The following is a 26,927-nucleotide window of genomic DNA, read 5'->3' on the forward strand; positions in this document are numbered from 1 at the left end:
ATCAAATTAGAAGAAAATGTCAAAAAACACTGTAAAACTGGCTTCAAAATGTCAGCATCATTTAATGGTAGAAGCAGTTCAAATTTTGAAAAGTAATACATTAGTGATATTATCCTTATTTAGTTTGCTTCTACTTTTACTTTGACAGGAAAATCGAGAGAAGTGCGGTTTACTCACAAATCGAGAGAAAACAAAAAAGACATGGTGGCTTCAACCCATTTGTACCCATTTTTTAACATAAATATATCCACAGCTTCCACACAAATTATCTTTTAGGGCCAATATTTTTTGCCACGTCCAACAACATTTTATTTTATCCAAAAATATTTAATTTGTATAATATAGAACCACAAGTCGCGTATTCTAAAAGGGTAAACCTTGGCTTCAGCTATGTTAAATTTTCAAAAATATTGGTGATATATTGGAACATTTTTTCCCAAAAAAAACGTATGTATTTAGGGGTTTTTAAAAATTTTGGAATTTGAACCGACAAAAATGTTCATTAGGATTAGAGATCAAAAGTTTTGCGGAGGAGATACTAAAAGGAATGGGTGCCATAGGGGGTTTTTACACCCTTCGGGATGTTTGCTCAAGAAGTATGGACTTTCCCCTGAAAAAACTTTAACAATCGTAATTGAGGCAACGAATGCAAGTTGCTTCAACAAAAATCAAAGTGATTCGATAGCAGGCCTTAAAGTAAACTTATCCGAAATTTTGTCTGGGACGTACCGGATGAAGTGGACAAATATAGTCCATATTTGAACCTGATGTATATCTAGTATATATATTAGGATGTGTAAAGTATGGACCAATTCGGCCACTCTCTTCAAGAGTTACCGTATGAACAAATTTTCCGAACATTTTTGAACTTTTGTGGGGGAGGTACCTGAAGGAGTGGCTCGATATGACTTATCTTCAAACTTAAACTATGGACAAAATATTACGGAGGCCAAATTTTGGACCGAATCGGCAGATGCGTTCTAGAGTTATCTTGCGCTCCAGCCACCACACATGGTGGCATAGGGTTTTTTTGCAACTTTCAGGCTATTTTCTCAGGAAGTATGGACTTGCCCCGAATGAAATTTGTACCGTCGTATGGAGGGCAGTGAATACAAGTTGCTAAAACAAAAATCAGAGTGATTCGAGAGATGACCCTAAACTAAACTTTTCCGAAATTTTGTGTGGGAGGTACCCGAAGGAATGAGCCGATTGAACCTATATTGAAACATTATCTAAGTCTGGTACACATTTTACGATGGGCAAAGTATGGACCAAATCGGTTACTCCCTTCAAGAGTTATCGTGCGCACAAATTTTCCGAACATTTTCGAACTTTTGTGGGGGAGGTACCAAATAATTGAGTATAATTAAGGTTTAAATGCTATTTTCGGCTTCCAAAAGAAAAAAAATGACTTTAAAAAGCCGTAGGTCAATGGCCATGCAGCCACTCCTTAAGCTGGGTACGCAATTATCGATAACTGTCAAACCTTCCATCAACCACAAAACATTTTGTGGCTGCATGATGAATGACAAAAATGAACGGCCACACTAGCAAGCAACAACAAAGCTGTCATTTAAAACTGACAATGTGTACCCAGTTTTAAAGTGTGTGCTGCTTTACGATTTTTAGTGGTATCTGTGAAGTGTCGCAGTCAATAGAGGAAACATTGTGTAAACGCTGGTGTAGTTGCGGTATTCTTATTACTAACTAATTTTCTCTTTATTGTAGCATTAAAATGAATTCTCACCCTGCGCCGTTCATCTGGTGTACGGGTTGGTGGACCACAACTATTTAATTGCCTTAGTGGCCTTAAAATTGCTGTTTTGTAGTAATTTTTACCATTATAAGTATTGAAACACCAAAAAACGAATATACTATTAAGCCTTTACCTAATTAAATGCGTGTTGCGTGTGCGTTCAAAAATACAAAAACAAAATACATGTATTTGTTTTTGTTTTCAATTTGAAATACATGTATTTTGTTTTTGTATTTTTGAACGCACACGCAACACGCAGTTAATTAGGTAAAGGCTTTAATTAAATTCACTTCAAATAAATGAAAAGGTTACCTACGTTTCAATTTCTCGTTTTAATTCATTTGTAAAAATGTACGGCGACAGCAAATTTGTTGTCGCCGGAAAATGAATGTTATGGCGAAAAAATTTGACGTCGCCAGCCGAATGTTGCCTACGTAATGTAAAAATTGCATCTGGCAACGCGACACGACTCGTGTTGCAATACGGAATCGACCCCATAAGAAGCCCTTGTCGCCTTCTGTAAGAAGAACTTCTGGGTTTTCATAACAAAAAATGTGGTTTCTATAAGAAGACATTGTGACCTTCTGGCTTTCTGTGAGAAACCCATTTGACCTTCTATAAAAATACCATCTAGCTTTCTATAAAAAGACCGTCCTTCTGGTCTTTTGGTCTATTGTAAGAAAATATTCTGACCTTCTTTAAGAAAACCTTATACTCTTCTAGAAGTGGATCTTTTGGTATCTTGCAAGAAGGCATTGATGTCTTCTACAAGAAGGCCTTGTGGTATGCCTTGCTTTTGGTCTCTTGTAAAAGACTTTCTGGCCTTCTGTAAGAAGATCTTCTAGCGTTCTATAAGAATACATCATGGTCTTCTATAAGAAGAAATTCTAGCCTAACAAGACCTTCTGGCCTTCTAGTTGTCTACAAAAAGGGCATTATACCCACACCGATTTGTCTCTCAATCCCACGGCAGTGGATTCTTTCGTACCGGATTGACCCAAAACCATAGGGTTTCGGCCAACGGCTGCCAACCCAGCAAAACCTATGCTTCTACGTAGGTAGTGGGTTTAGACCCCAAGTATATTTGGAGGAAATCCGTCCGTGTGTCTGGCTGGAGCGCACGATAACTTTCGAACGGATGAACCGATTCGGTCAAAAATTGGTGTACGTAATATTTTATTCAAACTTTAAGTTCCTTCGGCTACCTCCCCCACAAAAGTTCAAAACCTTTCGCCAAAATTATGCGCACAATAACTCTCGAAAATTTCTACGAGACATTGGTCAGGTTCGAATATGGACTATATCCATCCCACACAAAATTTAGGAAAAGTGCAGTTTAAGATCGGCTATAAGATCTGTTTAGGATTGATAATCGTTCTTGTTTCCTAACTTTATCTATGTATAAAAGCGTTTAAAGAAGTCGAATTCTTCCGCTAATTGATACATATACATATGTTTTTAGATTACCATTGCTGATGGCCATTTCTACGCTTTTTGTACCGTTGAACCTAGTTTTCGAGATATAACATATTAAAAACGTGGCCGGAAGTTCGGACCCCAACTAAGACCATTTGATCGGGGCACAACTATCGTTGTCTCGCAAATTATTTTGCAAACCGAGGCGTTCATAAGTTTAGTAAATATTGCGATTTTAAAACAATAGGGTACTCCGAAATTCATCAACAAATATATAGCCTATGTTCACCCCGGGATATTCCTGAACATGTTCTGAAAATATCATGAAATTAGGTTCAGTAGTTTTGGATAAAAAAATTATTGAAAGAGTGGGCGTGGTCATTAGTTTTCAAAATATAACATATTTAAAAAAGTGGTCGTGGTCAGTTGATTTGGCTCCAAATATGTACCTAGGGTCGGAGAAACAAACCCATTGTCTATCAAAATAAATCATGAGAAGGTACCCCATCTCCTCCGAAATTCATAAAAACCTTTAACATTTTCTGCAAATTTTATGGAAATCCTATTTTCACCTGGGGCCATCCCCGTACATTCCCTGAAAATTTCAGGAAAATCGGTTCAGTAGTTTTATAGATAGACACAACATATTTAAAAAAGTGGGCGCGGTCAAGTCTTTGGGTCCCAAATAAGTTCATAAGGTCGGAGACACCACCACCATTATCTTGGAAAATAGTTTTCAATACGATGCATTAGTTATTACTGCAAATATAGTATTTTTTTAAATTATGGCATAGGAGATGTACCCCGCTCCTTTCGAAATTCAACAAAATATGCAGGCCATTTTCACCTGTACATTCCCTGTAGATCGGCTAAGATGTAGATATGACATAAATATTTAAAAAAGTGGACGTGGTCAATTTTTTTCCATAAAAATCTAAGTTGGGCTGTGACGAATATCTTAAAAAAATCATCCAAATCGGTCCAGCCGTTCTCAACTGATGCCATTACCAAAGAACGACATTTGATTTTTATTTATAAAGATTTTGAAACACTGAATATTTTTTTCAAAAAGAACGATTTATTTTTTCTTCTTACATTGATTTGTCCAGCAATTTATACAATTTAAATTAAGTTTAATACAACTAATAAGCATCTTTAATTACAATAAAACAATCAACAAAGCGACTTAAAAATCTATTTAAACAAATTTACTAAACACACAGCCAAAATAATAACCAAAGGCATTGCAGCTACAACAGCTGAGGAACTTCTTCTGCATGTCTCATCGAAATCCTTTGCTGGTCCCATGCAGCCAGCATAACTCATAACATAAGCTAAGTAGTTTTGTTCAAAAACGCCACGTACCAAACTGGAACCAGGACCATTGGCAAAGACGACAACATCTTCACCACCATGTGATTCATCTTTAAGTGGTACCGTAGCCATGTGACGATAAGTTGGCGATTGACGTTGTTCAGCCGTTAAGGTGGTTAGGTTTTTCCAGAAACTGAGAGGGTTTTGAGCTACGGCATTAGTATCATTTGACACATGGTCATAGAAACCAGGACCATTGGCATACATAATGGTTTCATAAGCCATGGGGTCTGTAGATTTACTGGCAAATCCTAAAATATCATTACCACGTTTGGGATATCCATTAAGGGTGACAGAATGTGAGTGATCAGCTGTGACTATAATCAATGTTTCATTGGCGTTGGTGTTTTCCAGGGCAGCTTCAATGGCCTGATCAAATTCGTAGACTTCCTGAAGAGCGGCATGGGCATAATTTTGGTGATGGGCCTGATCGATACGACCGCCTTCTACCAGGAGAACAAAGCCCTAGAACAAAAAAACATACAAACAATCAACGTTAGTAGATGTGAAAGGATGCGGGCATCTTTGTAATGACAAACTTACATTGGAATCTTCACGCTGTAAAACTTCAATGGCAGCTTCAGTCATTTCCTTGAGAGATGGTTCACCCTCTTCTTTAGCAATGGCATAGGTGATGTGATTGTTGCGGAACAAACCCAACAAACGATCAACTTCCTTCAAATCCAAGTCATCCAATTCTTTAAGATTTCGAACAAATTCGCGTTTCTCATTCATAGCTTTGCCATTCTCCAACCATTTTTGAGCTAAATTCAAGCTGTCACCACGTGAACATATCTTTTCAGTACCACCTTGCCATTCTGTGCTTCTAACTTCATTGATATTAGTGGCACCCATGGGTTTCAAACCACCACCCATAATAACATTAAATTTATTACCCGGTGCACTTTCAATTAATTGCCTAGCAATGTCTGTATGAATGCCCTTAGATTCCGTTGGCACTTCGGTATCACATTCCCAATCACGATGATAGATGCGGGCATATGTGGCAGCGGGGGTGGCATGAGTAATACGTGTTGTTGTAACAATACCGGTACGTTTACCCTCAGCTTGAGCCCAATCCATAATGGACGTTAGACGTCCTTGTTTAGCATCAATCTTTGAGCGTGTGCTGTCCACACCAATGGCACCCGAATCTGTTTTTGCACCACAAAACATGGCAGTAGCTGTACCAGCCGAATCGGGTACTTGTTTATCAACATTGTAGGTCTGGAGGAGGGAACCATCATTACTTTATGTTTTGAGGTTAGTATAAGTATTATAATTACCTTTGCAAGTCCAGTATAGGGAAATTCATCGAATGACAATTTTTCTTCCTCACCATTGCCATGTTTCAGTAACTGTCCCTTGTAGATACGTCCCGCTGTTATAGTGGTCAACCCCATACCATCTCCAACAAATATAATGACATTTTTTGCTTTACGTTTAAAAGCATTTTCTTGATTTTTCTTGGCAATCTTTATGGTTTTCTCCAGCTGTTTGCGAGCCACATTGTACCAGAATTTTGCATCTGAAAATAAATCGAAAAAAATAGGTTCATTATTAACTCATGTTTACTACTAGTATTAAGTTTTTCATTTTTAGGTACTAAGAGTTACAAATCTGCAACTGGGGCCCTAAAGAATGTGTACTGAATAAAATAAAATTGACATGAAACTAGGCATAAGTGGGTCTGTAGTTAACGGCACCATATCCGGACATATTGATATACGAGCCCGTACCCGTATTCAGCGTAACGAATAGAGTACGATCATAGCCATTTTCTTTAATTAAGAACCCTTCCCCCAGGATAGGATAGGATTCTCAGTAGTCAAAAAGCTTCTCCACCAACAATTGCGACAACGGCCTTCGTTTTGGTGTAGCCTCCATAATTTCATACTTGAGTTTCCCAGTTGTCGAAATGCCTTGTACATCAAAAACGATTTTAGACATTTTATAGTTTTTTTCCAACATTTTTGTATAGCATCCTATAACAGTACCGCCCAATTTTAGGTATTCTGATGTTTGTGGGTTATTTTTTTCACCGGATTATCTAGAATTTGTGGACGTAATTTGTGGACATTGGTCCATGTTTTGGTATAGCCATTATATAAAATTACTGACCGACTTAAAGTGTCAAAGATCAGAGAATTTATTCACCAACAATTTTTCCACAGATCAACGCAACCTAGAGCCTCCCAAACGTGGATATTTTAAAGAATTTTTAGAGGAAACTTAAAAATTTTTAGACGAAACCTTTTAAAATTTTTTTAGAGGAAACTTAGAGCTCCCAAAACATGGATTTGTTTAAAGGATTTTTAGAGGAAACCTGAGCCTCCCAAACGTAGATTTTTTTAAAGAATTTGTAGAGGAAACCTAGAGAATCCCAAACTTAATTTTTTAAAGACTTTTTTAGAGGAAACCTAGAGCCTCCCAATCGTGGATTTTTTAAAGAATTTTTAAAGCAAGTCTGACAAACGTTGGTTTTTTTTTAGAGAATTTTTAGAGGAAGCCTGACAAACGTCTGTTTTTTAAAGATTTTTTTAGAGGACGCCTGACAAACTTCGGCTTTTTAAAGATTTGTTTAGAGGAAGCGTGACAAACGTGGATTTATTAAAGAATTTTTATAGGAAGCATGATAAACGTGGATTTTTTAAAGAATTTTTAGATGAAGCCTGATAAACGTGGATTTTTAAAGAACTTTTAGAGGAAGCCTGATCAACGTGGATTTTTTAACGAATTTTTAGAGGAAGCCTGATCAACGTGGATTTTTTAACGAATTTTTAGAGGAAGCCTGATCAACGTGGATTTTTTAACGAATTTTTAGAGGAAGCCTGATCAACGTGGATTTTTTAACGAATTTTTAGAGGAAGCCTGATCAACGTGGATTTTTTAACGAATTTTTAGAGGAAGCCTGATCAACGTGGATTTTTTGAAGAATTTTTAGAGGAATTTTAGAGCATCCTAAACGTGGAATTTTTAAAGAATTTTTGAGGAATTTTAGAGCATCCTAAACGTGGATTTTTTAAAGAATTTTTAGAGGAATTTTAGTGCATCCTAAACGTGGATTTTTTAAAGAATTTTTAGAGGAATTTTAGAGCATCCTAAACGTGGATTTTTTAAAGAATTTTTGGAGGAATTTTAGAGCATCCTAAACGTGGATTTTTTAAAGAATTTTTAGAGGAATTTTAGAGCATCCTAAACGTGGATTTTTTAATGTATTTTTAGAGGAATTTTAGAGCATCCTAAACGTGGATTTTTTAAAGAATTTTTAGAGGAATTTTAGAGCATCCTAAACGTGGATTTTTTAAAGAATTTTTAGAGGAATTTTAGAGCATCCTAAACGTGGATTTTTTAAAGAATTTTTAGAGGAATTTTAGTGCATCCTAAACGTGGATTTTTTAAAGAATTTTTAGAGGAATTTTAGAGCATCCTAAACGTGGAATTTTTAAAGAATTTTTAGAGGAATTTTAGAGCATCCTAAAAGTGGATTTTTTTAAAGAATTTTTAGAGGAATTTTAGAGCATCCTAAACGTGGATTTTTGAAAGAATTTTTAGAGGAATTTTAGAGCATCCTAAACGTGGATTTTTGAAAGAATTTTTAGAGGAATTTTAGAGCATCCTAAACGTGGATTTTTTAAAGAATTTTTAGAGGAATTTTAGAGCATCCTAAACGTGGATTTTTAAAGAATTTTTAGAGGAATTTTAGAGCATCCTAAACGTGGATTTTTTAAAGAATTTTTATAGGAATTTTAGAGCATCCTAAACGTGGATTTTTTAAAGAATTTTTAGAGGAATTTTAGAGCATCCTAAAAGTGGATTTTTTTAAAGAATTTTTAGAGGAATTTTAGAGCATCCTAAACGTGGATTTTTTAAAGAATTTTTAGAGGAAACGTAGAACCTCCCAAACGTGGATTTTTTAAAGAATTTTTAGAGGAAACCTAGAACCTCCCAAACGTGGATTTTTTAAAGAATTTTTAGAGGAAACCTTGAACCTCCCAAACATGGATTTTTTAAAGAATTTTTAGAGGAAACCTTGAACCTCCCAAACGTGGATTTTTTAAAGAATTTTTAGAGGAAACCTTGAACCTCCCAAAAGTGGATTTTTTAAAGAATTTTTAGAGGAAACCTTGAACCTCCCAAACGTGGATTTTTTAAAGAATTTTTAGAGGAAACCTTGAACCTCACAAACGTGGATTTTTTAAAGAATTTTTAGAGGAAACCTTGAACCTCACAAACGTGGATTTTTTAAAGAATTTTTAAAGGAAACCTTGAACCTCACAAACGGGATTTTTTAAAGAATTTTTAAAGGAAACCTTGAACCTCCCAAACGTGGATTTTTCAAAGAATTTTTAGAGGAAACCTAGAACCTCCCAAACGTGGATTTTTTAAAGAATTTTTAGAGGAAACCTAAAACCTCCCAAACGTGGATTTTTTAAAGAATTTTTAGAGGAAACCTAGAACCTCCCAAACGTGGATTTTTTAAAGAATTTTTAGAGGAAACCTAGAACCTCCCAAACGTGGATTTTTTAAAGAATTTTTAGAGGAAACCTAGAACCTCCCAAACGTGGATTTTAAAAGAATTTTTAGAGGAAACCTAGAACCTCCCAAACGTGGATTTTTTAAAGAATTTTTAAAGGAAACCTAGAACCTCCCAAACGTGGATTTTTTAAAGAATTTTTAGAGGAAACCTAGAACCTCCCAAACGTGGATTTTTTTAAAGAATTTTTAGAGGAAACCTAGAACCTCCCAAACGTGGATTTTTTAAAGAATTATTAGAGGAAACATAGAACCTCCCAAACGTGGATTTTTTAAAGAATTTTTAGAGGAATTTTAGAGTATCCCAAATGTGGATTTTTTAAGGAATTTTAGAGTATCCCAAAAGTGGATTTTTTAAAGAATTTTTACAGGAATTTTAGAGCATCCTAAACGTGGATTTTTTAAAGAATTTTTAGAGGAATTTTGGAGCATCCTAAACGTGGATTTTTAAAAGAATTTTTTAAAGAATTTTTAGAGGAAACATAGAACCTCCCAAACGTGGATTTTTTAAAGAATTTTTAGAGGAAACATAGAACCTCCCAAACGTGGATTTTTTAAAGAATTTTTAGAGGAAACATAGAACCTCCCAAACGTGGATTTTTTAAAGAATTTTTAGAGGAAACCTAGAACCTCGCAAACGTTGATTTTTTAAAGAATTTTTAGAGGAAACATAGAACCTCCCAAACGTGGATTTTTTAAGGAATTTTTAGAGGAATTTTAGAGTATCCCAAACGTGGATTTTTTAAAGAATTTTTAGAGGAATTTTAGAGTATCCCAAACGTGGATTTTTTAAAGAATTTTTAGAGGAAACCTAGAACCTCCCAAACTTGGATTTTTTAAAGAATTTTTAGAGGAAACCTATAACCTCCCAAACGTGGATTTTTTAAAGAATTTTTAGAGGAAACCTAGAACCTCCCAAACGTGGATTTTTTAAAGAATTTTTAGAGGAAACCTAGAACCTCCCAAACGTGGTTTTTTTAAAGAATTTTTAGAGGAAACCTTGAACCTCCCAAACGTGGATTTTTTAAAGAATTTTTAGAGGAAACCTTGAACCTCCCAAACGCGGATTTTTTAAAGAATTTTTAGTGGAAAACTTGAACCTCCCAGACGTGGATTTTTTAAAGAATTTTTTGACGAAACCTTGAACCTCCCAAACGTGGATTTTTTAAAGAATTTTTAGACGAAACCTTGAACCTCCCAAACGTGGATTTTTAAAGAATTTTTAGAGGAAACCTTGAACCTCCCAAACGTGGATTTTTTAAAGAATTTTTAGAGAAAAGTGGATTTTTTAAAGAATTTTTAGAGGAAACCTTGAACCTCCCAAACGTGGATTTTTTAAAGAATTTTTAGAGAAAAGTGGATTTTTTAAAGAATTTTTAGAGGAAACCTTGAACCTCCCAAACGTGGATTTTTTAAAGAACCTCCCAAACGTGGATTTTTTTAAAGAATTTTTAGAGGAAACCTTGAACCTCCCAAACGTGGATTTTTTAAAGAATTTTTAGAGGAAACCTTGAACCTCCCAAACGTGGATTTTTTAAAGAATTTTTAGAGGAAACCTTGAACCTCCCAAACTTGGATTTTTTAAAGAATTTTTAGAGGAAACCTTGAACCTCGCAAACGTGGATTTTTATAGAATTTTTAGAGGAAACCTTGAACCTCCCAAACGTGGATTTTTTAAAGAATTTTTAGAGGAAACCTTGAGCCTCCCAAACGTGGATTTTTTAAAGAATTTTTAGAGGAAACCTTGAACCTCCCAAACGTGGATTTTTTAAAGAATTTTTAGAGGTAACCTTGAACCTCCCAAATGTGGATTTTTTAAAGAATTTTTAGAGGAAACCTTGAACCTCCCAAACGTGGATTTTTTTAAAGAATTTTTAGAGGAAACCTTGAACCTCCCAAACGTGGATTTTTTAAAGAATTTTTAGAGGAAACCTTGAACCTCCCAAACGTGGATTTTTAAAGAATTTTTAGAGGAAACCTTGAACCTCCCAAACGTGGATTTTTTAAAGAATTTTTGGAGGAAACATAGAACCTCCCAAACGAGAATTTTTTAAAGAATTTTTAGATGAAACATAGAACCTCCCAAATGTGGATAGTCCATGATTTGTGTACCCTTGACGAGTGCAGCCATATATTAAAAGATGTCAGTATTTCGTATGGGGGAGGGTACAAAATGTGCTGTGCTGACCGAATATAACTCCTTTTTTATTTCTTTTTATCAATTTTTGTGTATAATAGGCTGGTGGGAAAGCTTGCCCACATGGGTGACTAAATTCAAGATATTTGCAATTTGTTTTTCTTAGACTCTAACAGTCTCCATCCTCGTAAATGTAATTCTTTGGTTTCTTAAACAGCTTCTCGAAGTATTGAATACAAATCCACCTTTATGTTTTACGTGGGCGAACTCACTGTAAAATTGTTCAAAATGCACGCACGTGACGAATCATAACGAAGTGAATATATTGATCCGATTACACCTTTTGCACGTCTATATTTACATATTTCCAATTTCCGCTAAGGTCTTATTTCATTAATGTTATTGACATAACATTGATAATTTTCAGAATTCTCGTGACAAGATCGTTACAATTGTATAGCAGAAATGACATTATGTGCATTGTTTATTGAACTCCTCCAATATTACGTTGACAAACAGAAACGTGATATGAATACAAAACTACATTTATTAAATGTTCGGTGATTTTTTCATTTATTGAAGTTTTTTTTCAGTTTAAATGCAACAAATTAAAATTCATTAACAGTGTGGGGATAACTTCTATCTTTTAAATTGCTCTTTTTTAATCAATTATTCCGATTTTAATCCACATTGGTATTTTTATTAAGAAAGGAAATAAATAAAAGTTCCCCTTAAGGGGATTTTATTTTTTGTTTAATTCCGCAGTACTGTTTTGAATAAATCCACGTGACAAAGTGTTAATTATAGGCAAATGTTAATAACGTTTATTTCTATTTTAGTAGACAAACTAAAAGTTGGCTTTAGAAAATTTACTATTTACATCAGTTGATGAACAATAAAACACTTAATTTGTTAGAACCTATTTTAAATGTTCTGTTTATTGTTAAGGTTTTGCAACGTGATGTACATTAAAAATACTTTATTGAATTGTTGATTTTTTTGTATGAAAATCTTTTAACAATTTAATATATAAATATGACAAATAGTTAAATTTATGCATTTTTTAATAAATTTAATAAATAGTTGAACCGGTTTTGGTACCATGAAGTATTGAAAATGCATATAAAGTAATTCGTAGAAAATTTTGCAAATTATTATAATAATTAATATGTAACAAAAATCTCTAATCAATATAGTATGGCCATCTAGACATTAAAATAAAGAAGTAAAATTGGCGATGAGTTCGATAGGACCAAACTAAACACACATGAACATACCAAGCAGAAAATCCCATAGCCACTAAAGGTCGATAAATAGGTTTCGAAATTCCAAATTGTTCACCGCCTTCATCATAAAATGAAAATCGAAACTTATATTGAATAATGAATTTTCTTTCTGTTACGAAAGTACCAAAGCCCACAATTTTTGATGAAGATGTTTTTTGAACGCCAAATACCTAATTTTAGCCGGTAGCGTTATGTGGTGGCTATACCACAACGTGGGTCTATGTCGACAATTGTGGATGAAGAAGTTTTTAACCGCTGGGAACCATAAATGCCAGCGAACATCACATTTTGCACGAAAATGTAGATACAAACTAAAAATAACCTAAAGTCGGTAGTACAGTTTTGTTTGAGAAATTATGTGACCACTGGGAACTTCAAATTACATGTAGTTCCGTCAACAAATATCCTCAAAATACCTAAAATCGGGAGGTACAGTTATAGTGGGGGCAATACCAAAACGTGGACCTATTTTGGCAATTTTTGGTGGAGATGTTTTGGCAGCACTGAGAAGCTAAAATGTCAAATTGCAGGTAGTTCGGTCAAAAATTATAGATATCAAGTAAAAAAGTATCAGTCGGCTTTGCCGACAGATATATACCCTACGCCTGTGTAAATTGAAACACTTTTTTCCCAAAAAACTCATGTATTTAGGGGGTTTTCAAAATTATGGGTGTATGAACCTACCAAAATGTCATTTTGTCATATGAACCGGCCACTAGTCATTTTAGTTTGGACCAGTATGCCAGAAAGCATCGACTTATCCACGGAAAACATAATATCGCTGTAAACAGGATCACAACGAACAGCATCGGTATACGTTTGCAAAAGATCTTCGAACAGACCCTAAACTGCACTTAGACACAAATGTTGAACTTTTGTGGGGGAAGTACCCTAAGGAGAAGACCGATATGGGACATTTTAGAAGTTAAACTAAATTTGAACAAAATATTAGGAGATCCCAAGTTTGGTCCAAAATGGTTGCCACGTTCAAGAGATATCGTGAATACAATTTTAGTGATATTTTTTTTAATATTGAGGGGAAGTACCGGTATTTGGGAAACGGTATTGCCCATCTTCGAAGTGAAACTAAGTTTGGACGAAATATGACAAAGGCCAGATTTTTTACCAAATCGGTTGATAAGTTCGAGAGTTTTCGTGCTCTCCAGCCACTGCATATGGTGACATAGGGGGTTTCTACACTTTCGGGCTGTTTTCTCAAGAAGTATGGACATACCCCTGAAAAAACTTTTACCATCGTATTTGAAGCAGCGAATGCAACTTGCTTGAACAAAAATAAAAGTGATCCGAGAGCATGTCTTAAAGTGAACTTTTCCGTAATTTTGCTTGGGAGGTACCCGAAGGAGTGGACAAATATAGTCCCTATTCGAACTAGATCTAAGTCTGGCTGATATATTAGGATGTGTAAAGTATGGGTGCCACCGTGGTGCAATGGTATGCACGCCGGCCCAGGCCAGGCAAAATCAAATTTTCAACGGTGGCAAAATACCCCTCAGTAATGTTGGCGGCATTTCCTGAGTATTTCAGCCATGTAAACTTCTCTACAAGTGGTGTCTTAAGGCACGCCGTTCGGACTCGGCGATAAACAGTAGGTCCCATATCATTGAGCTAATATGATAGGGGTGCACTCACTGATATGAGAGAAATCTCCCTTGTCCCGCCTGGGATGTTTGTGGAACAATTATTATTATTAAAGTATGGACCAAATCGGTCACTCCCTTCAAGAGTTATCATGCGCACAATTTTTCCGAACATTTTTGAACTTTTGTTGGGGAAGTGCCTGAAGGAGTGGACTGATATGGCCTATCTTTGAACTTAAACTAAGTTTGGACAAAATATTACGAAAGCCATATTTTTGGCCAAATCGCCAGATCTGTTTGAGAGTTATCTTGCGCCCCAACCACTACACACGGTGTCATAGGGTTTTTTTAGCAACTTTCAGGCTATTTTCTCAGGAAGTATGGACTTGCCCCTAAACTTATACCATCTTATGGAGGGCAGTGAATACAAGTTGTTACAACAAAAATCAAAGCGATTTGAGAGCAGGTCCTAAACTGAAATTTTCCGATAGAGTCCATATTGGAACCGATAGAGTCCATATTGGATCCTCATCTAATTCTGGTGCAAAGTATGGATTAAATCGGTTACTCCCTTCAAGAGTTATCATGCGCACAAATTTTCCGAGTGGACCGATATGTCCCATCTTCGAACTTAAACTAAATTTTGGCAAAATATTACGAAAACCAATTTTTGGTTTACATTTACGAAATCCACTCGATTTCAACTGTGAATTCTATTGCTTAAACGTCAAATGAAATCCAATGGATTTCGGATGAGTTTTTATTTGACGTATACGTAAAGGAATTGACAGTTGAAATCGAGTGGATTTCGTAAATGTAAAACAAGAATTAGATCAAGTTCCTATGTGGGTCCATTCCATCAGGTTTCTCCTTCCAGTTTTTACTACAGGTAGTCTCTGTTGTTGTAGCATCATATAAACCAACGTAGAAGCATAGGTTTGATGCTGGGTTGGCAGGTACTGGCCGAAACATTATGGTTTCGGGTCAATCCGGTACGAAAGAACCCACTGCCGTGGGATTGAGGTAGTCTCTGTTGCAGGGCTACAATGATAAAAAATGCCATCCAACTGACAAAAAATTACCTTCTGTTATACACCAACACAAATGGAGCAATATCGTGTACTGTAAAGATACTATTTCTGAAATTACAGTACAAAATTGGAAAAATATATACCAATTTTTAAAATTTCTAGTTCTTACAGATTACAACACATCAAGTGATACAAAGTTTGTGAAAAAATGTACATTACGTCCTTCTGTATTATGAATTTCCAGAGCTTTAATTATCTCAGTATCAGTACTTTTCGTACTGTACACAGAAAAAAATCCGGCGATAAAAAAAATGATCATATTGACGTAATTCGATAAAATTATTTGATTAAAAAGTAAAAATACAACTGATAAAATATTTCACATATTGACTAAAATATTTATCGATTTTTTTATATTGAACTGATAAAATGGAAAATGTGTAATATTTTGATAAATATTTTTGTCAATATGTGAAATATTTTATCAGTTGTATTTTTTACTTTGTGATCAAACAATTTTATCGAATTTTGTCAATATGACAATTTTTTTATTGCCGGAAAATCGATAAATTTTTGATTGAATCTTTGAATTTTTTTATCAAATGGCTAAATTTTTTTTCTGTGTAATAGCACATCTTAGTTTCGCGATCTTTTTTTCCGGATGGTCCTATGTTTTTGTTCATGTCTTGTTTTCTTTATTTCTTTTTTAAAAAAATTGTCATTTTAATTTTTTTAACCCACTGTTCTTAATTTGTTTTGTAATTGTCGTTGTCATTTCCCCCCAAAAAACAACTCACTTGAGTGAAGAGTAGTTAAAAAGTGCTATGACGAAATACCCAACTTGGCATCCACTTAAACTTGAAATGTTCTTCTTATTTGGATAAATTTGAATTTGTTTATTATGGCTACTACTGCTTCCCTTAAGCTTGTTATGACTTATTTGCTATGTCAAATTAAGTAAATATTGTTATTTATTGTAGATAAGAATGCGTATAAAAGAGTATGAGCAAACAACTAATTACTAGTGGGTATATACATATAAATATCATATAGATGTCTAATTTTGTCTTAGACCCGTAAAGAAAATCATATACATACATAATCTGCTGTCAAGTTAATCTTTTTTTTCGCAATTTTTCGCATATCAGCACATTAAAATAAATATCTGTTGTAATTGTATGTATCTGTTTACAAAATTTATATCGAGCGTGCATAAAAAGCCAATTTCTATAAGAGCTTTGTGAAAGATTACTTTCGCTTCTACCCAGCAAAATAAATTGGAAGTAGTGCAATGTAGACTAGTTCTTTCACGGCATGTTTTTATGCAGTTCAAACGGAGTCGTGAAAAAGGCACTCCATTCCTCACATTTTAACCGCATTTGGATGCAATCCAAAGAATCACATCCATTTGTCACATTTTAACAACATCCGGAGGCAGTTCAACGGAGTCGTGAAAAAGGCACTCCAATTCCTCACAATTTAACAGCATCCGGATGCAGTGCAAACGGAGTCGTGAAAAAGGCACTCCGTTCGCTACATTTTATTAGCAGTTGTTAGAGATCCCTACATGTACATAAATCAGTTTGTACATCTCTAGAGGCAGCGGTATACCTTCTACAAAAAGAGATAAGCGTGTTAACATTTCCAAATATTTGTTAATACAAACTAAATAATATTTAATTTGTGAACATTTTTCCGGTAACTCACGAGAAGAAAATTTCCCAATGGAGTGCTGTTGGAGTACATGTCGAAATCTTAACTGGTGATGGGAAGACAATATCAAACCCATTTAGCAGATTAAGCAAAAGCACTTAAGTTTGGATTAAATGAAAAGAGGAGGAAACACACATGTTTGCGATTGAATTCAATAGAGAATTTTCATAATTTGTGTTAATTTAATAAAGTTATTAGTAATTTTGTTTTACACAAAAAATAAATGCATTTTAATTTGTTATTCAAAACACGTGCTCTGGACTGCCTCCTATTCTACCCCAAAGGGTCAGTTAAAATGCAATGCCAAAGGGTCAGTTAAAATGCGGTGCCAAAGGTTCAGTTAAAATGCGGTGCCAAAGGTTCAGTTAAAATGCAATGCCAAAGGGTCAGTTAAAATGCGGTGCAATGGAGTGCCTCTTTCCGGGGTCACTCCCTTGTAAAAATCATGAGTGAAAATGCATAATTTGATGCACTTCCAAATCACTTGTACATATCATTTAACTGCCTCTTTGGAGGCAAACTTTTCGCTGGGTAATTAAAAAAAAAAAATCACGTTGCCCGGGAAATGTCCAAAAACTTTATGCAAGATAGCAAAATAAGAATCTAACATTTTTTGAAATCCCAGGAGGCCATGGGTCCGGTGTCTATAAGACACTCCTACGTCGAATATTTTTGACAATAAATTGCCTTTAAATATGTAGATGTATAGTCTCCAATCCTTTCCATTTTTATACCCTCAGCATTTGTGCTAACGAGGGTATATACACTTTCATACGGGCAAAATGTGCCCCATCTAAATAATGGTTTTAGACCCCAAGTATGTTTGGACGAAATGTGTTTCAGGCAATTTTGAGTTTATTTAGCCCTGTCCGTTCGTCTGTCTGTGTGGCTGGCTGGCTGGAGCGCACGATAACGCTCGAACGGATCAACCGATACGGTCTACAATTTGGCTTTCGTAATATTTTGTCCAAACTTAGTTTAAGTTCGAAGATGGGTTATATCGGTTCACTCCTTCCGGTACCTCCCCCACAAAAGTTCGAAAATGCTCGGAAAATTTGTGCGCACGATAACTCTTAAAGGAATTAAACGATTTGGTCCATACTTTGCACATCGTGAAATTTCTACAAGACTTAGATGATGTTCCAATATGGACGCAATTGGTCCAATCCTTCGGGTACCTCCCACACAAAATTTTGGGAAAGTTCAGTTTAGGGCCTGCTCTCGAATCGCTTTGATTTTTGTTGTAGCAACTTGTATTCACTGCCCTTCATACGACGGTATAAGTTTCATCAGGGGCAAGTCCATACTTCCTGAGAAAATAGCATGAAAGGTACAAAAAACCCCTATGACACCGTGTGTAGTGGTTGGAGCGCAAGATAACTTTCGAACGGATCTGCCGATTCGGTCCAAAATGTGGCCTTCGTAATATTTTGTGCAAACTTAGTTTAAGTTCGACGATAAGCCATATCGGTCCACTCCTTCAGGTACCTCCCCCACAAAAGTTCAAAAATGTTCGGAAAAATTGTCCGCACGATAACTCTTGATTGGAGTGACCGATTTGGTCCATACTTTACACGTCCTAATATATCTACCAGATATAGATCAGGTTCGAATATGGACTATATTTATCCACTCCTTCGGGTACCTCCCACACAAAATTTTGGATAAATTTACTTTAAGACCTGCTCTCGGATCACTTTGATTTTTGTTGAAGCAACTTGCATTCGCTGCCTCAATTACGACAGTAAAAGTTTGTTCGGGGCAAGTCCATACTTCTTGAGAAAACACCCCGAAAGTTGTAAAAAACCCCGATGGCACCATATGTAGTGGCTGGAGAGCTTGAACCGAATACTGCGTTTGTCCACACTTGGGCCCCGCAAATTTTTGAGCTTTAATCCAATTCATATTAAGCCCAACATTTTGAAAACCCCACCCTAAATACATAAGTTTTTTAGGAAAAAGTGTTTCAATCTACACAGGCTGAGGGTATATCTCTGTCGGCAAAGCCGACTGATACTTTTTACTTGTTTGATTTTAATTGTAATGATGAACATCCCACCTTTGGTTGGACCATTTCTATAAATGTTACCAAAATTACAATTACCTCAAATACTAAAAGTGTAGAAAAAGACGGGATAGCGTCTTTCCAATTTGCGGAATTTTATATCAAAGGAAATACCAAATAATAAAAAATAGACCGTGAAAGTTTCAAATCAGTGACAAATGTAATGGCTACTACAGTTTGTATCGATATTATTGGCCCAATTCTTCGAGTTCTCTGTAACACGTAACATTGTTTGTTTGGCTCAGTTAGGTTCAAGTCATCTAGCATTAAAAGTCAGGGATTGAACCTTTAGATTTTTTTTTGTTGCTTTTTATACCCTCCACCATAGTATGGAGGGTATACTAAGTTTGTTTTTCCGTTTGTAACGCATTGAAATACTCATTTGTGACCCTATAAAGTATATATATTCTTGATGGAGGTAAAATTCTGTGCCGATCTATGCCTGTCCGTCCGCCCGTCTGTGGTAATCACTCTAGCATCCACAAAAATGGAGATAGGACGCTGAAATTTTGGGAAAATGCGTCTTGTTTGCAGGCAGGTCAAGTTCGATGATGGGCTATATCGGTCCACGTTTTGGTATAGCCCCCATATAACGGTACCCCCCGATTTCCGGTATTTTGACGTTTTTACCTTTACCTATAATTTGACATTTAGGGTTCTTAAGTGTCAAGCAACTTATATAACTTATATAACAAAAGTTGTGGACATAGGTCCATGTTTTGGATATCCCCCATATAACGGTAAGCCCAATTCCAGGTATTTTTAGTCACATTTTTAGACCTAATTAGCCATAATTTGACATTTACGGTTCCTAGTGACCACACAACTTATATTCAAAAAGTTATGGACATAGATGCATGTTTTTGTATTGCCCCCATATAACGGTACCTCCCGATTTTCGGTATTTTGAGAATTTTACCTACAATTTTTAACCGAACTAGCTGTAATTGACATTTGAAGTTCTTAGTGGTCACCACACCTCTACACCATAAATTGTCAGCATAGGTCCATGTTTGGATATAGCTCCCATATAACGGTACATCCCGATTTACGGTATTTTGAGGGTTTTACCTACAATTTGTAACCGAACTAGCTGTAATTTGACATTTGAAGTACTCAGTGGTCACCATACCTCTCCACCAAATATTTTCAACGTAGGTCCAAGTTTGAATATAGAATATAGGTACCTCCCGATATTCAGTAATTTGAGGATATTAGCTACAATTTTTAAACGAACTAGGAGTTATTTGACATTTAGGGGTCCTAGTGTTCGCAAAACTTCTCCACTAAAAATTGTCAATATATGTAGGTCCGTGTTTTGGTATAGACCCCATATAACGGTGCCTCCCGAGTTTCGGTATTTTGAGGACTTTAGCTACAATTTTTAACCGAAGTAGCCAGAATTTGTCCAACATTTTCAACCAAACTACCAGTAATTTGACATTTTAGATTCCCAGTGGTCACAAAACTTCTCCATCAAAAACTGTCAACATAGGTCCATGTTTTGTTATAAACCCTATATAACGGTACCTCCAAATTTTTGGTGTTTTGAGGGCTTTAGCTACAATTTTTTGTCATTTGAGGTTCCCAGTTGTAACAAAGTTCCTCCACCATAGGTTCCTCCAAAAATAGACACCCGAATGAAGACATTTTAGGTACATTATCTGACATTTTTAGTTACCCACTTAAAATTGTAGACAGGAATATTTTATGATGGATGGTATGAAAAGTTCGGCCCGGCCGAACTTAACGCTTTTTTACTTGTTTACAATAGAATTGAACCTCCCGATTTTTAGTATTTTAAAGATTTCAACCACATTCAGCCGGAATGGTTTCGTGTTTAGTCTCTTTTGGAGGTATAAACATAAAGATTTCAACCACAATATTCACCCGGAATGGTTTCGTGTTTAATCTCTTTTGGAGGTATAAAACATTCCTGCACGCAGAGAAAAAAATATGATTGATCCAACAATATTCGAAGAGCAAAATATGTATTGTAAAGATATTGTTAAATTCCAAATGTAGTATTGTAATTCCAACAATTGGGTTTTGTTAAATCCAAAAATAGTTTTTGTCAACTGGACAATAGTTCTCTCTTTTCTTCGACAATTTTTTCTCTTCTCTCGCTATTCGATGTCGTGTTGAAAAAAACAATTATGGTGAGTTTTGTTTGCATGACATGATGCTTGATGACATGATGTTTTTTTCTATGTTTGGAACAAAAGATGGTATTTTTGGATTTGGATTACAATGTTTGAACAAAACAAATACATTTTTGGAACCAAAACAAATAATTTTGTTCCAACAAAAGCGAAAAATATTTTTTCTCTGCGTGTGCATATTCATATTTTCAAATTGGGAAACGGTACTCCCACTTTTTGAGAAGTTTGATATGATATATTTCATATAGGGAAGCTGTCCAATTTCGGTATTTTCACGGTTTTGCCGCATTATCCTACCAAAATAACAGATTTGGAATTTAGGCTTCGGCAAAAATTTGTCGGTATAGGTTTACGTTTTGATATAGTCCTCATAGGACGATAGCGCCCGATTTTTGGTATTTTAAAGTTTTAGTAACATTATCCAAACGAAATGTCTGAAATCTGTTTTTAATATATCTTATAGTGGTGGGCATAATATGTTTGGCCTGGTCGAAATTAACACATTTTTATATCATCAGTCTTTAATCGAACTAGGGTTATGACTTTTTGAAATTTTTTCACAAAAATGATTTCCTGTAGTGAAAATGCATGAACTTTTGTCTATTACTGACTAAAATAACATTCATTCCATTTTATTATATAAAAAGGTTCCGCACAAAGCACTTTTTTTGGAAAAATTCTATGAAATGAAAAAATGTTTTTCTCAAAAAAATATTTCCTGTTTCATGAATGAATGACATTTTGTTAAAGGCGAAAATAACTGTTATTCCATTTAAATTGTAAAAAAGGTCCCGCACAAACCACTTTTAATTTGTATGATATATGAAATAAAGTTATATATAATATGAAATGATTTATATGTTATAATACGTTGATAAAATTAGTGAGAAACAAACGGTTATATCATTTTGGTTATGTCGTGTGCCCCTATAGCTTGTTTTCAGTTAAATATGAGCTTACAGTGACTTAAAAAACTTTCAATTGTCTTTTTGTTCGGAAGCTTTTTAATCGAATCACTTTATAATTAAAATGTTATGTAATCTTATGAAGAAACTCATCTCGCTATGATACAGGGATATGAGGTTGTAAAAAAGTCATAACACTAGTGCTTAATGGTTTTATACCTCAAGAATTTTACATGAAATCCGTTTGAGTAAATTTGTATTAGATTTTTGCCATGTCGGTCCGTCCGGCTGGCTGTAGCGCACGAAAACTCCCGAACGGAACAATCGACTTGGTCCAAAATTTGACCCTTGTAATATTTTGTCCAAAGTTAGATCAAATACGAAGAAGGACCACATCTGTCCACTCCTTCAAGTACCTCACCAACAGAAGTTCAACATGCTTCGGTAAAATGGATAAACGGACTCTCGAATGGATAAACCGATTTGGTACAAAATCTGGTTCTCATAATTTTTTGTCCAAACATAGATCACAATCGAATATGGACTATATCGGTTCATTTCTTTTGGGTACCTCCCACACCAAATTTCAAAATTTTTGGCACAAGTGCAGTTTAGAACACTTCTCCTATGGTCATAAAATTGTGTGCAGTATATTGTGTGCGCGTCTGGTCCATTTTCTCAGGAATATAATATATTAGATAAGCTCTGAAATCTGCGGTGACCAAATAAAATGGCTGGTGATTGCGATAGCTATCGAACGGAATGATCACCAAAATAAGGTGCGGTTCCAAATAGACCTCGATTATGAACCAGTGCACTCCTTTGTTCATACCCCGCCAAAGTTCATCACTTTTGCCCTTCATCCAAATGAATTTTTTTTTGCAAAACGTAAGATTTTGTACAGAACGTCGGCAAGTTCACGTGCAAAAAGCCCACAAAATTGGGAAAACCACCTAAATCCATATTTTTTGAGAAAAAGTATTTTGGTTGTATTGACGGATTTCGATCTTTCCAATCTCACACAGGTTGAGGGTATAACTCTGTCGGCAAAGCTCCCATTTTCCTTCGCATATTTTTTTGAATACTCCCTCGTTGATTACACTGTGAACCGAAATTTTGGGGGGGTGGAAAATTCCTTTTGGGGATGAAAGCCTTGGTGAGTACATACGGAACCCTGAAGGACACACCCGCGGTGAGTCGAACTTCCGAGTTATGGCGTGATGAATATATTGCTGGAGGACCTATGAGCCGTCTGGAACCAGCGTTATATCTTTGTTCGCTGCTGTTTAAGCTTATTTTTAAGATGACATGTCTTCAGTCAAATCAAATCAAAAATCAAAGTATTTTTTTCGTAGAGCATTTCGACTTTCTAACTCGCTTCTTTCAATATTCTTTTCGTCCTTTATTTCAAGAACCGCAATAAAAGTACCACAAGTTGACATTTTACAGCTTGGGAATGCTCTGCAAAAATGTCGTTCGGAAGATTTTAGGTACGTTCCTAAAGACATGAAATCGATACAACCTTGTTTAAGCGGTCCTTTTTCACTTTTACCCGAATCTGGCTAAGACAACCATATATCTATTTATTTCAATATATTCCTTTTAACCTATTGATGATCTAGAATTATCGGAGTCATTACAAATATTGAGCGCAATGGGATCTCGCTTTGCCTAGCACGTTAATATCATTACGTTTTTGGAATACAGATCCGGGTATCCGAATTTTGGAAGCGGTTATTTTGATACTAAAACCGATTTTTTTCTTTTTTGTGAACCGATTAACCGTATATGTATATCATAAGAAAGCTATTAAAATTGTCAATCAGATACCATTAACATGTGTCATTCATATTACGCGGTTATGGTGCTGGAACAAGAAACCTGTATTGTTGAAACGCATAGGAGGATACCTTTCACTATGCGAAAAAATATGATCTAGATCTGGGGGGTGAACAATTCCTTTTGAGGTTCTGAGATAATCTTGAGTATATTTAGAAACCTGAAGGGTAGATCCGCCATGAGTCGAACTTTTGAATTATAGCGTTTAGGACCTGCTCTCGAATCGCTTTGATTTGTATTGAAGCAACTTGTATTCGCTGCCCCAATTTCGACCGTAAAAGTGTTTTCAGGGGCATCTCAATACTTCTTGAGAAAACAGCTCGAAATGTGTAAAAACCCCTATGACACCGTCTGTAGTGGTAGAAGCGCAAGATAACTCTCGAACGGATCTGCCGATTCGGTCTAAAAGTTTGCCTTCATAATATTTTGTCCAAATTTAGTTTAAGTTCGAAGATAAGCCATATCGGTCCACTCCTTCAGGTACCTCACCCATAAAAGTTCAAAAATGTTCGGAAAAATTGTGCGCACAATAACACTTGAAGGTAGTGACCGATTTGGTCCACACTTTACACCTTCTAATATATCTACCAAATATAGATCAGGTTCGAATATGGACTATATTTGTCCACTCTTTCTGGTACCTCCCACAAAAAGTTTCGGATAAGTTCGCTTTAAGACCCGCTCTCGAATAACTTTGATTTTTGTTGAAGCAACTTGCATTTGCTGCCTCAATTACGACAGTAAAAGTTTTTCAGGGGTAAGTCCATACTTGACCAAAAGGTGTAAAAACTCCAATGGCACCATATTTAGTGGCTGGAGAGCACGGTAACTCTCCCAATATTTAAAAATGTCAATAAAATGGTATGCACGATATCTCTTGAATGGGCAAACCAATTCGGTCCAAACTTTGGATCTCCTAATATTTTGTCCAAATTTAGTTTAACTTCTAAAATGGCCCATAATGGTCTTCTTTCGCAAAAGTTCAACATTTGTGTCTAATGCAGTTTAGGGTCTGTTCGAAGATCCTTCGGAAATGTATACCGATGCTGTTCGTTGTGGTCCTGTTCACAGCCATATTATGTTATCCGTGGACAAGTCCTTGCTTCCTGTCATACCGGTCCAATAGTCATACCACTGAAATTACTAGCGGGTGCGATATCTTTCGAAACAATATGACTCCCAAAATAAGATCCACTTCACTTATGGACTATGTACCTCCTCCGCAACATTTTTCAACTTTAATGCCAATCCACATTTTTGTTGACAAGTTCAAATATCCAAAAAGGGCCACCAAATTCTGAAAAGACCTTAATACATTTGATATGTTCGTAGCTGAAAGTATATCTCTTGTTATCATTACACTTCGTATGATGTAGATCTTCAGCCTAGAAAATTAAACTGAATACTAGCTACGCGACCCTGAATATTATTTAATATATTTTTCCTAAAGTTTGAATTTAGAAAAAAATATAGGGCTTAATGACATTTCCGATGTTTTTATCTAGGCAAGTATAAGACACCGCGACGAAAAAATATTTAATCGCTGAAATCAAAGACCTTCTAAACTAACCGAAATTCAACCGCTGTAGTATAAATAACTTTTGGTTCAGAGATTTTCAGAAAAACCAAATTGCAGCTAATTTGGTTTTAAAATGTGCCTACAATCTTAAAAATCGTAAAATCCGAAGTTACTGTTTTTGGAGCTATGAGAAAACGTGGATCGATAAGGTCCATCTTCGAACTTGTTCTAGTTTGCTCGCTTTGAGAGCTATCATGTATACCAAGCAGGCTGCCAGACAGGGAGTTGACATGGAGACAAGAATTCATTGAATATACGAGTATGTATTTATTTATTTTTTCCTGAATAAATTCTTACTCTCACATATTTATTTAGGTATAGCCCTTTTACACACCTTGTTCTTAATAAACACTTCAAAATATCACACTTCAATTGTGAATCGGGTAAAAAACAAACAAAACTTTCGAAATTGAAACAATAACAATTAAAACAAAAAAAAAACTGAATTAAATACAATAAAAATTACACCAACTGGTTAACAACGACAACTAATTATGTCAATGACAGTTATTACAACTAAAATCGAAAATAACAGTATATTTAATCAAAACATATTGACATTTTCATAGCAGCTGGTTGTTAAGTCGGAAATTAATAGTTAAATGTGTAACAGACTTATATTGAAATTCCTACATTGCACAGTGGATCCACTTGTATGGAGAAAGTGGCCAAAAATATTTAGAGTGTAAAAATCAAGCCAATGCGCCAGTTACAGCTTTGTGCTGCTGCAAAGAGTGTTTTAAGAAACCACGAGCGTAGCATTCTCCCCCTTTCCCCTTTGGAGGGGGCATACGCTAAGAATTGTTTTGTGCTGTTAATACAAAATGACATAAACAAAGGTCCCGATTATCTTTTGATGCAAAAATAGGCTTGGGGAAACAAAACCGTCTCCAAAACAACATAAAATCCAACCAATTTAGTGGATTAAAAAAAAATCAAAATTTTTGTCTGAAAACTGGTAAAATGTTTAATATAGATCTTATAGCGTTCTTCCTGGAAGGCACGTACCGCCAACGTAAGACAAGTTTGGAAAAAGATTTCTTCATCTTGCCACTGATGCCAATTATTTTAATGTACGTGGTCAGATAACACAGTTATACGCTAATATATCCATAGAGACCCCATTCTAGGCCAGCTTTAGTGAGCGACCCACCATTTATAGTCTGGCACTAGATGGCAGCTGATTTTAATACTGAATAATCTTAAACCCATGACCTACTTTGGAAAATTATTCCCGAGGTGGGCACTGGTGGGCATCATGACTAAAACCTTAGGTCAAATTTAAGTATATGATCGAATTGGCATTACAAAATACACTAAGAAAATATGCAGCTAACTAGAATTTCACAACACGCTATAACACTATTTTTTTAAATGAAAATTAAGCTATTACCTCCTCCTTCAAAATCCACTATAATATTTTGCTATACGTATTAGTTTCGCGATATTTTGAATATATTTACTTGCACTTAAAATTTAGGTTGTATTCACAACAAAAAATATTACTCAAATGTTCTGACTTTTGAAGCT

The 26,927-nt window shown here is 35.4% G+C and overlaps 1 protein-coding gene across 1 annotated transcript in view; it reads right to left on the reverse strand.

Moving 5' to 3' along the window:
* Positions 1–4,230: 4,230 nt before the first annotated feature.
* Positions 4,231–26,927, reverse strand: part of Alp4 (Alkaline phosphatase 4) — a 30,701-nt gene continuing 8,004 nt past the window's right edge. The window contains exons 2-4 of the mRNA XM_073960229.1: positions 5,833–6,074; positions 5,090–5,773; positions 4,231–5,011 (exon numbers count right to left, since the gene is read on the reverse strand). Coding sequence (XP_073816330.1) covers positions 4,367–5,011; positions 5,090–5,773; positions 5,833–6,074 — 1,571 coding nt within the window. The 3' untranslated portion in view covers positions 4,231–4,366. The remainder of the gene's footprint in view (positions 5,012–5,089; positions 5,774–5,832; positions 6,075–26,927) is intronic.

Source organism: Musca autumnalis, unplaced genomic scaffold (genome assembly GCF_047663935.1).
Source record: "Musca autumnalis isolate F117 unplaced genomic scaffold, ASM4766393v1 scaffold_1, whole genome shotgun sequence".
Lineage (NCBI taxonomy): Eukaryota > Metazoa > Arthropoda > Insecta > Diptera > Muscidae > Musca > Musca autumnalis.